This window comes from Dipodomys merriami, unplaced genomic scaffold (genome assembly GCF_024711535.1).
Source record: "Dipodomys merriami isolate MVZ:Mamm:240054 unplaced genomic scaffold, mDipMer1.0.p SCAF_3, whole genome shotgun sequence".
In the NCBI taxonomy this organism is placed as follows: Eukaryota; Metazoa; Chordata; class Mammalia; order Rodentia; family Heteromyidae; genus Dipodomys; species Dipodomys merriami.
Genome location: NW_027204492.1, coordinates 1,044,770 through 1,059,186, shown reverse-complemented (window position 1 = coordinate 1,059,186; position 14,417 = coordinate 1,044,770). Strand labels below are relative to the sequence as shown.

Below are 14,417 nucleotides of genomic sequence, written 5' to 3'. Positions count from 1 at the left end.
AGGGAGAGAGCTCAGCAGCGGGCAGTTTCTCGAGTAACCATTGACACCCTGGCCTCACCCTAGGGTCCAGTATTCCCGCCAGCCCCCTAGCGGCCGAGCGCGCGCCCCTCTCGGAGGGCCCCACTTCCGCCGACATTTGGCCACGCCTCCCCCGTGGCTTGTGGGCGGTGCCTTCTGCAACCTGGTTTGGCTCCTTGGCCGGGACGGATCACGCAGTGGCGGGATGCTGCTGCCTGACGCTAGGGACTACGTAGGTGGAGACGTCCTAAGAGGTGGAGGGTGGTGTTTATCAGTGGAGAGCGCCCTGCTGGCCAGCCGAGACTGGCTGCCCCGGACTTCCCTCTGGAGGAGGGTGCGGCATCGTAGTAGTCTTGGAGCTCTCGCCGCTAGTCTGTGCTTCAGGGGTCAGGGCGTGCATGTTTTACTTCCGGATCCCACGATTACGACACCGGAATCCGGAAGCGGGGGTTTCCACAGCGGAGAAGGGAAGGGCGACCTCCGCGTTTGGACTCTCTCGGAGCTCAGGGGCCCTAGGAGCTGAAAGGCCGCCGCTCCTACCCTCTTCACGTTCGACCGACGCTGCCGACAGGTGTGGTCTTCTCCCAAGACAGGGTTCTACCGGCGGGTCCCAAGTCCAGCCAATTTCTGCCGCATACTTCTTGAGCACCGGCTCAAGCGGACGGCGTCGGGACCCAGCGAGTGGGCACTGATTTCGCCGCTACCGCTTTAGCTTGTCACCGTACCCCCGGCGCGTGAACTCTTCTAGAACTCTTAGATTTTCCACTCATCAAACTCCTCCTCTTCTTCTGCCTCCTCTTCTCCCGTCCCCATCTACTCGTGTCTGTATAAAACTCGGGGCCTCCCGCTCTTGCTTGGCTTTTTTCCATCAAGGTTGGCGCTCTACCATTTCAGTCACACCTCCAGTTTCTTTTCTTTTCCTCTCTCTCTCTTCTTCCTTCTTTCGAGACAGGGTCTCGCTATGTAGCTCAGGCTGGCCTCAAACTCAAGATTTTTCTGCTTTAGTCTCCTGAGTGCAGGTGTGCTAACGAATGAATGATCGTGCCTGGCTTTTCATCACCTTTGAGTGCTCTTGAGGTCTTCAAAGGCCTCAAAAGCTAAGCGTCTTTTTAAAATTATCTTTAAGGACTTGTAAAAAGAGGGTAGCAACCAACATGCCAGTTAATAACAGATGCATAGCTTAAACCATGTCCCTCACCTTATTTTGTTAAACAATTATTATCTGCCTTCCCTCACATCATTTATTTGCGACCTGAGAAGGAATGGATCATTCTGGCACATTCTAGAAACTGACAGCAGAACACTATGGTTGGAGTGAGGGCAGAATGGTTGAAGAGGAAGGAATAGGGGACCGGATGGTATAGAGCCCTTTTGGCTGTTCTACGGACTGTAGCTTTTGAGAAGTGGGGAGCTATGATAGGATTTGTGGGTGAAAATGTATACAATCTGAATTAGGTTGATATTTTGGCTGCAGTGGGACAACTGACTAAGGCAAAACGGTAGCAGCAGGGTGACCTGTTAGGAACTTACACAGGAATCCATGTAGAAGATGATAGTGTTGTAAGCTTTATCAGATGTTTGCTATTCGGATGCTCTGCTTTGCCATTGGAGTTACACCTCCAGCCATTTTTTGCTTTGTTATTTTTTGGAAACAGTTTTCTGGGTTGTCCTTAGACCTCAGTCTTCCTACTTACACACTCCCAGGTAGCTGAGACCATAGGTAAATAACACCATGCTTGGATTATTTGTTCTGATGGGTTCCTGCTAATTTTTATCCTATGCTGGCCAAGAAATGTGATCCTTTTGATCTCAATTTCCCAAGTAGCTGGGATTACAGGCATGATCCCCGGTGCCAGGCCCAAGAGCATTTTAGTATTAAAAAATTAAAATTGCACAAAATATGGGCTGGGGATGTGGCTTATGTAGTTGAGCACTTGTTGAGCATTCTAGATTCAATTTCTACTACTACAAAAATGCACAAAAATAGAAAGGTTAGTATAAGTAAATACCATGTATCACTTTCCTGCCTTTAACAGTTATCAACTGATGACTAATTTTGTTTAATTTATACCCCTGATACTCTTCTCATTGTCTTCAAAATAGTTTTTTGATAGCTTTTTCAATTTATATATCACACAATTCACCTGTTTTAAGTATACAAATAAATTATTTTTAGTACATTCACAGGGAGATGCAACTATCACGACCAATGCTAGAACATTTTCATCATGCCTCCAAAACTCTTGTATCATTTAAGTTATCATCCCTCTAAATGTCCTTCCTTCCTTCCTCAACTGGATTTCTTTCTTTTCCTTACCTTTCCTTTCTTTCTCCCTTCCCCTTCCCGTTCCTTTTTTTTGCACAGGACTGCCACTTGAGCCACATCTCCACTTCCAGCTTTTTAGTGGTTTATTAGAGGAAAGACTTTCCTGACTGTGTTATATTTGAATAGTGACCCTCCATTCTCAGCCTCCTGATTAGCTAGGATTACCTGTGTGAGCCATCAGTGCCTGGCTATTTTGTACATTTCTTAGAAGTGTGATCATACAATATGTGGCCCTTTGTGACTTGTTTCTTTCTCAGCATAGTGTCTGGAAGATATGTTCATGTTGTATGTGGTTGTACTAGATTTTATTCATCAGTTTTTGGACATTTTAGGTGTTTCCATTCTTTGGCTGCCTTGACAGTAATGCTGCTTTGAGCATTCATATTTTCATTTCTCTTAAAGTATACTGCATTAGAGTTCTTCTCTTATTTTCACGCTATTTCTGTATACGTCTCTCTCAAATGCAGTACCGAAATAGTTAATGCTACAGCATTTGCTGATGGAGAGAGGGGTGGGGGGTGGGAGAGAGGGAAGGAGGAAGAGGAGGAGTGAGAAAGGGAAGGGAGAGAGGGAGGGAGAGAGAGAAAGCAAGAGGAAGAGAGAGAGGGAAAGAGGGAAGGAGGGAGAGATTGAGAGATGGAGGGAAGGAGGTGAAGAAGACCTCCCAAGTATTTTGTCCTTGTAACTGGAGAATGGTTTTGTTTTCAGCTGATAATAAAGGAGACTTGGTGGAGCTGGATTTGGGGGACTGTTAGTTTTAGAATAGCTTTTTTCAGTGCTGATCTATGCTTGGCAAATACTCTACCACTGAGTTCCACCCCCCCCCCCCCAGCCCTAAGAAGGTCTCAGACTACTAGTTATCTAAGTAGGCATTGAGTTTGATATGTAAGTCTGAAATTCAGGAAAGAAGTCTGTTTTGGGGCAGGATGAGTATTAAGATTGGAGCTCAAGCCATCACACTGGATAAAACTATAGGAGTAAATATAATTAGGGGAGAAATGGACCCAGGAAAAGGGCCTGAGTAGAATCAGTCTGTGAGATAGGAGGGACATCAGGGGACTGGGTTGTTGTGGAAGCCAAAGGAAAGAAGTGCATGAAGGGAGTGAGAAGGATCAGCTGGATCAGGGGCTGCAGATGGGTCTATGGGGGATTCAGTGGGACACTATCAGGGCTAATAGGCAAAATGGCCAAGTTTAGTTCACTCAATTGTAAATTAGTCTCATTTACTCCAGGCCTGATTCTGGAAGTTTACGTTTGGATCAGCCTTTCTCTTGGGCTGCCACTGACCTGTGCAGTCTGCATCTAGATCACAAGTGAACATAAACAGCTCAGCTTGTCCCTGCTCTGCTTTCCCAGACTGACAGCTCAGCTCCTACTTTCACATTCCTTCACACGTGTTGGACACGAGAACACCCCCGTCCCAAGAGAACATACTTCAGACGCAGTGTCGTCTTCTTGAAGCCTTCTTTCTAAGTGTATGAGTTTGTGCTTGCTGTAAGGAATGACTACAAGTTTGGTAGCTTAAACAAATGGAAATTTAATCTCTCACAATTCTGGAGGTTGGAAGTCTAATAAAATCAGTATAACAAGGCCACATTTCTTCTTCATAGGATCTCTTCGGCTGTATATTTCCTTCTGTTCTCTCTCTCTCTCTCTCTCTCTCTCTCTCTCTCTCTCTCTCTCTCTCTCTCTCTCTCTCTCTCTCTCTCTCTCTCTCTCTCTCTCTCTCTCTCATCTGAGGGTTGAGGGTTGAAACCAGCGCAGGCAAAAAAAAAAAATCCCCAACAGGGCTTGCTTAGTGGTAAAGTGTTTGCCTAGCTTGCATAAAGTCCTGGCTTCAACTCCTTAGTATCACATATACACAGAAAAAGCCGGAAGTGGCACTATAGCTCTAGTGGTAGAGTGCTACCCTTGAGCAAAAGAAGCTCAGGCAAAATCACAAAATGCTGAAACAAGGATACAGGTTTTTTAGTATATATCTTTTTTTTAATATATACTTTTTATTGTAAAGATACTGTACAGAAGGGTTATGGTTATACGAGTAATGAGTACACTTCCTATCGAGCATTGTTACTCCCTCCTTTGTTTTTCCCCTAACATCACTTCCCTCCCCACCTCCCAAACTCCTCCCTCACCCCAGTTGCAAAGTTCATTTTCAGCATAACATAGTGTCTTGAACATTTCATTGTTACAATAGGTCAACCTGTATCCTTATTTCATCATTTGGTTATTTCCCTTCCCCTTCCCAATTTAGAAAAATGTATAAACAAGATGCAGGGCACCAGAATCAAATACAGTGACAACAGGGGTTATACCATGGGGGAAGAACATACAAAGAAACAAAAAAAATCACATAGTACATTATAATTGCATTAAAAACAACAGCAAGAAAGATAAAACCTCTTGTGTCCCTATCTTGGGGTTCATTTTGCTTAGCATCATCTTATATGGTCATATGTACAGAGCTTTTGAACTTTTATGCTTGTCCTAGACATATACTAGTTATTTAGGCTTAAACTCTTTTTTTTTTTTTTTGGGTCCGGTCATGGGGCCTGAACTCTGGGCCTGGGCGCTGTCCCTCAGCTCTTGAGCTCAAGGCTAGAGCTCTACCACTTGAGCCACAGTGCCACTTCCGGCTTTTTTCTTTTTGCTTATGTGGTGCTGAGGAATCGAACCCAGGGCCTCAGGCATGCAAGGCAAGTGCTCTACCACTGAGCCACCTTCCCAGCCCTAGGCTTAAACTTTTGATCCTCCTGCCTCAGCCTCCCAGATGCTGAGGTTACATGTATACTCCACCACATTCAACTCTCTTCATGCTTAGGAGATAGGGTTACATGTTATCATCTTAAGATCCTTGGGGCTGGGAAGATGGCTCAGTGGTAGAGCGCTTGCCTTGCATGCATGAGGCCCTGGGTTCGATTCCTCAGCACCACATAAGCAAAAAGAAAAAAGCTGAAGTGGCACTGTGGCTCAAGTGGTAGAGTGCTAGCCTTGAGCTGAAGAGCTGAGGGACAGCGCCCAGGACTAGAGTTCAGGCCCCACAACCGGACCCCCCCCCAAAAAAAAAAAACTCCTTAATTTACATCTTCAAAGACAGTTTTGCCAAATAAAGTCACATTCATTATTTCCAGGTGCTAGGACTTGATATATCTTTTGGGGGCTATTGTTCATCCTATTACACTAGGTTAAGAAGCCAGGACCTTCCATTTCTCTTTCTTGGATGTGTGTAGGACATAGGATTCCCAGTACACTGATGTACTGGTCTTCTCCTTTTAAAATGTTAGTGTTTGCCATCTTTTAATCCAAAATCCCATTTTAGCACCTGATTACACTAGACAAACTGGTCCACTGGTTCGTATTCCACTCAGAATGCAAGCCTAGCATGTCTGCACAGAGTAATTCCTCCAGGCAGGTAAGAAAATTCTGTGTGGTATCATGTGATGTCCCTATTGCCTTTCTCTTCTAGACACTGACTTATTGGATGAGCAGGCACCTCTGGAAGAATCAGTTGTGTGAGATGGTGCAACCTAGTGGTGGTCCTGTAGGGGACCAGGACATGCTAGGTGAAGAGTCTTCTCTGGGGAAGCCAGCCATGCTACATCTGCCTTCAGAGCAGGGCACCCCTGAAAGCCTCCAACGCTGTCTGGAGGAGAATCAAGATCTCCGAGGTAAGTATATAGATCTGTGTGTAAGAGGAGGTGCAGTAAAAAGTCAGAAGGTCTACTTTTTTGTTGTGTGGTATGGGGTTTAAACTCAGGGCCTCATTCTCTCTTACCTTGCTTACTTGCATGCTTAGTTGGTACTCTACCACTTGAGCCATGCCACCATACCTGCTTCTTGCTGCTTATTTTGGACATGGAAGCTCACAGACTCTTCTGCCTAGGCTGCCTTCAAATCCTGATCCTCCTCAGTACATAGAATTACAGCATGAGCCACCAGTACCTGTCAGGAAGTCCATTCTTGCTGGAGGGAGAGCTTACCCTCCTAATTGCACCTCTGTGTTTGTTGGGTCTCTGGTGGGCACATGCCTAGAAGCATATAGCATTTCAAACTTAGCTGCCTTCTCACTTGGTTTCAGGTTGTTTCCTCCAAGTAGACTCTGGTACACAGTAGCCTGCAGGAAATACATTTAGAGTGCTCTCAGGACCAGTTTTGGGAAGAGAAGAATGAGAAGGGTAGAAAGGAGCAGGGATGGATCATGGGAGAAGACATAATCTTCTTTGAGAAGAGGCGTGGTCTTTTCTTGGAAAAGCTTAAGTCTTCCTTGGGAAAGGGTGTAGCTCCTGGAAAGGGGTCAGCTGGCTCAAGGACAGTCCTGGCAGAGGCTTCAGCTGAAAGATTTGTCCTATGGAAGCTGGGGACTGGGTTCTTTCCTCAACTGTCATCTGTGACATTGGTACATGCTCATTGACTAGTCTGTTGAGAGGAGGACCAGCTATTCTTTGGGTTTGTCTTTGGTGTTGGGCGTCCTTTCTATTTCTCATGCCACTCTTCATCTTGAAAGATGGATGTTATAGTCCCAGTTGAATATGTAACTGAGAGTGTTAAACTTCAGAGCAGCTGCTAATTTGCTCTGTCAGCACCCTTCTGGATTTCCCATAATGCTGCCCCACCTGCTCCCCCTCGCCCCCATCTGCAGGCATGTTTCTGAACCTGCAGAGATACAAACCTGGTAAAACTGGGACTGAGTTCCCCAGGGTGGGCATTCCTTGGACTGACCAGAACTTGAATGAAATCTAGTCACTTAACAAAACAAGTGGTATTTGACACATTTTTTTTTTCTGGTGCCAATCCTGGGGCTTGAACTCAGTGGCTGGGTGCTGTCCATGAGCTTTTTTTGCTTGAGGCTAGCACTCTACCACTTGAGCCACAGCACCACTGGCTTTTTCTTAGTAGTTTATTGTCTCACAGACTTTTCTGCCTGGTCTGGCTTAGAACTGCAATCCCTAGATCTCAGCCTCCTGAGTATTTAGGATTACAGTCATGTGCCACCAACACCCAGCTTGACAAATCCTTTGCAGTGAGGCTAATTAATTTGTTTAGTACTACATTATCGAAATTGAAGGCTATTTCATTACTGTCATTGATTTGAAAGTGTTAAAGAAATAAAGAGTGTTGGGGGGCTGGGAAGGTGGCTCAGTGGTAGAGCACTTGCCTTGCATGCTCAAGGCCCTGGGTTTGATTCCTCAGCACCACATAAGAAAAAAGCCGGAAGTGGCACTGTGGCTCAAGTGGTAGAGTGCTAGCCTTGAGCTGAAGAGCTGAGGGACAGCGCCCAGGCCCAGAGTTCAGGCCCCACGACTGGACCAAAAAAAAAAAGAAATAAAGAGTGTTGAGAAGCCATTTATCTTGGGGAGAGGACCCAAGTTTTATGATGGTGGGCCAGCTTTGGGCTTTGGGCTTTGGACCTCATGAGCCTTAGGCTTGGATGGACCTATGCAGTAGCTAGTGGGCCAGGCTTCCTGGCTGCCAGGACTTACCTCTTTGTTGTCTCCTGTGTCCCCAGATGCCATCCGTCAGAGCAACCAGATGCTGCGGGAGCGCTGTGATCAGCTGCTCCATTTCCAGGTCAGCCAGAGGGAGGAGAAGGAGTTCCTCATGTGCAAATTTCAGGAAGCCAGGAAGCTGGTGGAGAAACTGAGCCTGGAGAAGCATAACCTACGGAGACAGAGGGAGCAGGCCATGCAGGAAGTTGAACAGCTGAAGAGATGCCAACAGGTAGCTGGTGGGTCGGGCAGGGGCTTTCACCCATGTGTGGTTGGAAAACCACAGGGAAACTATTATTCCCACAAAGCCTGAGGTCACAGGTCTCTCAGAGCATCCTCAGGCTTGCTTCTCTGGGAGACTCACCCACAGAGGATCACCATTCAGTTCATGACAGTGAAAGGATGCAGGTTAAGATCAGCCAAAGTACCAGCTCCTTAGGGCAGAGGCGAGGAGAGGCGCGCGAGATTCCGGTGCCTCCCAGGAAGTGGTGCTTGTGCTATCAGTGGTGTGGGGCAGTGTGTATAGTACCATAAGTCTGGAAACTCACCAGGGCTCTGGAGTCCGGGATACCATGTGCTCCAAGGCCCCCACCTGTATCATAACACCAGTACAGTACCTGGCAGGGCTCCAGGCCCCAGGTAAACATGAACACAACACTCTCCTCAGGCAGGATTTGACGAGGATTTTCAGGGAACCAGGCGAGGACCCAGATCTGCCTTGAGGGCTGGAGGATGTGGCCTCAAGGCCTGTGAGTTGTCCCTGTGCTATACTGTTCCCAAAGGATGGCATACCTAGAGTGTGCTGAGGACATGTTTCAGGGCCTTTGTGGTTCAGCTGGTCTCAGGACCTCGGCAACAGTAATTGAGCAGGGCTTGTGCTGTCTGGGAGGATGAAGTAGGGAGGAGTGGAGACGACTTGACACAGTTGGGTTCTTGGCCCTGGAGTCAAGATGTGCACTGTGGGGCTGAGGGGCCAATGTGCCTGACTGCTGGGAGTGCCTTGTTTAATGTTTGTTTGCCATTTGGTTAGGTGCATGAGTTTGTTAGGGCTGCCAAAACAAAGTACCACATACTGGGGTGCTTAAACAACAGATGTATTGTCCCCCTTTTCTTAAGGCTAGAGAGCCAAGATCAAGGTGCGATTAGGGTAAGTTCCTTCTGTGGGACGTGATAAAGAAACTATTCAAGACTCTCTTCCCAATGTCTGGTGGCTCCCAGCAGTTCTTGGCACTCATTGGCTAGTAATTGCATCTCTCCAGTCTCAGCCTCTGTTGTCATGTGGTTTTCTACCTAGGTGATTCTTCGCCTGTTTTTATAAGGACACTAGTGTCAAATGTAAACAAAGGTGGATATTTGTTAAAAACTGCAAAAACAGATTTTGTTCAGTAACTAATGAATGTGACAGTAGAAAAAGAACTGAAGCTGTACTTCTGTGTGTATGTGTTCCAGTTCTAGGGCTTAAACTCAGGGCGAAGTGCTGCTCCTGAGCTCAAAAAATTAAAAAATGTTATTATAAAGGTGATGTACAGAGGGGTTACAGTTACATAAGTCAGTATAATGGTACCTCTTTCCTTGCTCTCCTAGTTTTTCCCTCCCTATCTCTGAGCTTTTATGCTCAAGGGCTAGTACTCTTAACATTTGAGGTGCAGCTCCACTTTTGTCTTTTTTTAAGGGTGCTTAATTGGAGATAAGAGTCTCACAGACTTTCTGCCTGGGTTGGTTTCCAACCATGATCCTCGGATCTCAGCCTCCCAAGTAGTTAGGATTACAGGCATGAGCCACCAGTGCCTGTAATGAAACTCTATACTGATCTACAGAGGTGACTTGAAGTTTTGAAGGGACAACGGGTGCCTGGGTACAGCTCAGTAATAGAACATGTGCTCAGCATTCATGAGGCCTGGAGTACCACCAAAAATAAAAAATAAGTTGGGTGTGGTGGCATATACCTAGAATCTGAACTACTCAGAAGTGGAGATAGAAGAATCTTGGTTTGAGTCCAGTCTGGGCAGAAGTTACTCAAAATAAGCTGTGGAAGTGGAGGTATGGCTTAAGTGGTAGAGCTCCAACTATATGGGACAAACTGTATGTTGGTACACTCCCATGGTCCTAGCTTCTCCAGAGATGGAGGTAGGAACAGCGTGGTCTAAGGTCAGCTTGAGCAAAAGTGTGACACCCTGTCTGAAAAGCAAACTAAAAGCAAAAGCACTAGGTGGCATGGCTGAGATGGTAAAGTACTTGCCTCTCAATCATGAGGCCCTGAGTTTAATCTCTAGTACCCCCAAAACAAAGTAAATACATAGAAGGAGAGAGGGAGTGGAGCAGGGGCAGGAGCTCAAGTGAAAGGTGACAAAGGGTGTCACTATCAATATGATGAGGCTACTATGTCTCCCAGGTAGCATGAATCAAAGTTAGGATTCTATCTTCTTTTTTTGTGCTGATACTGGGGCTTGATCTCAGAGCCTCATGCTCTTTTTTTTTGTTGTTGGTTGTGGGGCTTTTGAACTCTGGGCCTGGTACTGTCCCTGAGCTCTATAGCTCAAGGCAAGTGCTCTACCACTTGAACTACAGCGCCACTTCTGGTTTTCTGGAGGTTTATTGGAGAAGAGAGTCTCATAGACTTTCCTGCCTGGGCTGGCTTTGAGCCAGTTCTCAGCCTCCTGAGTAGCTAGGATTACAGCTGTGAGCCATCAGCGCCCAGCTAGGACCTCACACTCTTACTTGGCTTTTTCACTCAAGACTGGCTATTACTTGAGCCACAGCTCCACTTCCAGCATTTTGCTAGTTAATTTGAGGTAAGAGTCTCACAGACTTTCCTGCCTAGGCTGGCTTCAAATCAAATCCTCAGATTTTCAGTCTCCTGAGTAGCTAGGATTATAAGTATGAGCCACCAGAGCCTGGCAGAATTCTATCCCCTTTTCGTGCCTGTTCTGTAGCTTGAACTCATGACCTGGGCACTGCCCCTGAGCTTTTGTGCTAGGGTTCTACTACTTGAGTCACAACTCCAGCCTTTAAAATATATATAATTTTTTACTTTTTTCCTTGTATTTACTATTTTTTATTGCTATTATAAAGGTGATGTACAGAGGGGTTAGTTATTTAAGTGAGGTAATGAATGTATTTCTTTTTGGACAATGTCATGCCCACTTTAGCCTTTTTGGGTGGTTAACTGGAGATAAGATTTTTCTGCCTGGACTGGCTTTTGAATTTTGATCCTCAGATTTCAGCCTCCTGAGTAGCTAGGATTTTAGGTGTGAGCCACTTATGCCTGGCAGGACTGTATCCTCTTAAGACTAAGGGATCCTTCTTGATGATTTCCATTTCAAAGGAATAACTCTCAGGTCCTTGAGACAGAGGCAATTGGAGTGTAGGAGAAATGCAGACAGGAAGGGTTCACAACTGACAGTCTTCTCAATAAATGCTTCAGGAAAGGTCAAGGGCCTATGTGAGGTCTCAGGTCTATGCCTTTTTTTTTGTCGGCTGTGGGGCTTGAACTCTGGGCCTGGGTACTGTCCCTGTGTTCTTCAGCTCAAGGTGAGCACTCTACCACTTGAACCACAGCACCACTTCTGGTTTTCTGAGGGTTAATTGGAGATAAGAGTTTCATGGACTTTCTTGCCTGGGCTGCCTTTGAACTGCTATCCTCAGATCTCAGCTTCCTGAGCAGCTAGGATTACAGACGTGAGCCACTGGTGCCTAGCAGGTCAGCAGGTCTATGTCTTAATAGGCCTGAGCATTTTTTAAAGCATTTGAGCATTTACAAATAGGAATTGGGCTGGGGGCCTAGAACTTTTGAGGAATGTACTTAGGCTTCTTGTAGCCATGTTAAAGTTTGATCCGATCTCTTAGTTTAGGGTTGAATAGAACATTTTGCAATTCTCAGAAATTAAAAGATTTAGGCTGGGTGCCAGTGGCTCATTAATCCTGGCTACTCAGGAAGCTGAGATCTGAGGATTGCAGTTCTAAGCCAGACCAGGCAAAAAATCTGTGAGACTCTTATCTTCAATAAACTACTAAAAAAAAAGCTGGAAGTAGAGCTGTGGCTCAAGTGATAGAGCACTAGCTTTTAGCAAACAAAGCTTAGGGACAGAACCCAGGCCCTGAGTTCAAGTCTCAGGACCAGCATATGCAAAAGGAAAAGATTTAGTATTCATTCTTGCTCTGAGAAACCTGTTTCCCTTGTCCCTAGGTGTGTACACTAGGCCTGTATTTTTCTTCACTGAGTATTTTTTGTTGGTCATGGGGCTTGAACTCTGGGCCTGGGCACTGTCCCTCAGCTCTTCAGCTCAAGGTTAGTGTTCTGCCACCTGAGCCACAGTGCCACTACCTCTTCACTGAGTTTAGAGGCTAAGAGGTATACAGTGATGGTGCCCCTGCTACATGATATGTTAGTTCCGCTTTTTTAGGTTTAGTGACCAGTCAATGGCTGAGCTGTCAGCCACTGCAGAAGTCCTTAGGCATCTCTATGCTCCTGGGTTTCTTTTTTGGGGGGGATCCAGTTGTGGGGCCTGAACTATGGGCCTGGGCACTGTCCCTCAGCTCTTCAGCTCAAGGCTAGCACGCTACCTCTTGATCCATAGCACCACTTCTGGCTTTTTTTTCTGCTTATGTGGTGCTGAGGAATCGAACCCAGGGCCTCATGCATGCAAGGCAAGCGCTCTACCACTGAGCCACCTTCCCAGCCCCTGCTCCTGGGTTTCTTAGGGGCCTTGTGTTCCCCTATCCACAAAGATGAGGAAGGAGGGGCTGGGAAGGTGGCTCAGTGGTAGAGTGCTTGCCTTGCATGCACGAGGCCCTGGGTTCAATTTTTGAGCACCACATGAGCAGAAAAAGCCAGAAGTGGTGCCATGGCTGAAGTGGTAGAGCTCTAGCCTTGAGCTGAAGAGCTGAGGGACAGTGCCCAGGCCCAGAGTTCAAGCCCCACTACCAACAACAACAAAAAGATGAGGAGGGAGCCTAGGGGTATGGGTAATTGGGACTCAGTCTTCTTCCATTGCTCAAATTGTCCTGCTGGATCAGGCAGCAGCCTTGGGAGTGGAGGCAGTGAGTGGAGACTAGGAAATGCATCTCAGCCAGCAGTGACAGTTGAGGTAGGTGACTGGGGAAGGTCAAGTGGCCATTGGGCTCACGAGGCCCTGGGGTACTTGGGTTTGGGGTTGATGAATGCAGACAAGAAACCCTCAGGGTACATCTGTCCCAGTTGCTTGCAGGCTAGAAATGGGCAGCTGGGGAGAAAGCAGCACTGACAGGAAGTGACCTTTCCTTCTGCAGCAGATGGCTGACGACAAGGCTTCTGTGAAAGCCCAGGTGACATCATTACTGGGGGAGCTCCAGGAGAGCCAGAGTCGCCTGGAGGCTGCTACTAAAGAACTCCAGGCTTTGGAGGGCAGGTGAGTGGGGAAGGAATGCCTGCCATGGAGGCTCCAAGAAGGCTCCATGGATTTTTCTCTGAGAGGATGGAAGCAGTTACTGCATGTACACTGGTGCTTTCAGGGTTGGTTGGAAGAGTTCTAACCTAATCATTGAGGACCTGGGTCCCAGCTCTTGTCACCAGGTTCTCTGACTCTGCTGGAAATTGGGTTATTTCGTTAGGAGACATTTTAGGGAACCCTAAAGCCACATGTAAGACTTAGGTTTTGTCCAATGGGTACTTGGTAGGATCCACCCTAGGAAAGACTGGAGAAGGTTGTCTTGCCTGTTAAGGAGCACAGAGAACAATATCTCCCACTTAAGCCGTTTTTTCTTTTTCTTTTTCTTTTTTTTTTGGGTCTGGTCGTGGGGCCTGAACTCTGGGCCTGGGTGCTGTCCCTCAGCTCTTCAGCTCAAGGCTAGTGCTCTACCACTTGAGCCACAGTGCCACTTCCGGCTTTTTTCTTTTTGCTTATGTGGTGCTAAGGAATCGAACCCAGGGCCTCAGGCATGCAAGGCAAGCGCTCTACCACTGAGCCACCTTCCCAGCCCCAAGCCATTTTTTCATACATAGATATTATTCATTCTCCATTATTCTGTTTTCCACCCTCTTCCTGCTCATCCCCCTCGAAAACAATGCTATAGTTACAATCAAATTCTATACAATTTGATGCGTGCGCATGCGTGTGCACACATACATGTGTCTACATATACATAGCTTAGCTTGTTTCATTGAATATGATGATCTCCAGTTCTACTTTCTTGAAAGTGCTATGACATTTTTTTTTTTTTTGTTGGCCATGGGGCTTGAACTCAGGGCTTAGGCACTGTCCCTGAGCTTTTCCACTCAAGGCTAGTGCTCTACCACTTTGAGCCACAGCATCTCTTCTAGTTTTCTGGTGGTTACTTTGAGATAAGAGTCTCGTGGACTTTCCTGCCTGGGATGGCTTTGAAATACGATCCACAGATCTCAGGATCTCAGCCTCCTGAGTAGCTAGGATTATAGACCTTAGCCAGTGGTGCCAGTGTTATTTTTCTTTATGGGTAATATTCCATGATCTGTATGTATATGTTCACCATATTTTATCAGTTCATGGGTTGTTGGATATCTTGTCTGAAAAAGCCCAGCGAAAGCATGAGGCCTTTTAAATATTGGACCCTATAATTTGCAAATAGGGATA

General features: G+C 46.5%; 1 protein-coding gene across 2 annotated transcripts in view; it reads left to right on the top strand.

The window, feature by feature from the left end:
• The first annotated feature begins 196 nt into the window (after nucleotides 1–196).
• Nucleotides 197–14,417, top strand: part of Ikbkg (inhibitor of nuclear factor kappa B kinase regulatory subunit gamma) — a 28,803-nt gene continuing 14,582 nt past the window's right edge. For both annotated transcript variants that reach the window (XM_070039459.1, XM_070039458.1), the window contains exons 1-4: nucleotides 197–589; nucleotides 5,811–6,012; nucleotides 7,851–8,062; nucleotides 13,099–13,217. In XM_070039459.1, coding sequence (XP_069895560.1) covers nucleotides 5,826–6,012; nucleotides 7,851–8,062; nucleotides 13,099–13,217 — 518 coding nt within the window. In that variant the 5' untranslated portion in view covers nucleotides 197–589; nucleotides 5,811–5,825. The remainder of the gene's footprint in view (nucleotides 590–5,810; nucleotides 6,013–7,850; nucleotides 8,063–13,098; nucleotides 13,218–14,417) is intronic.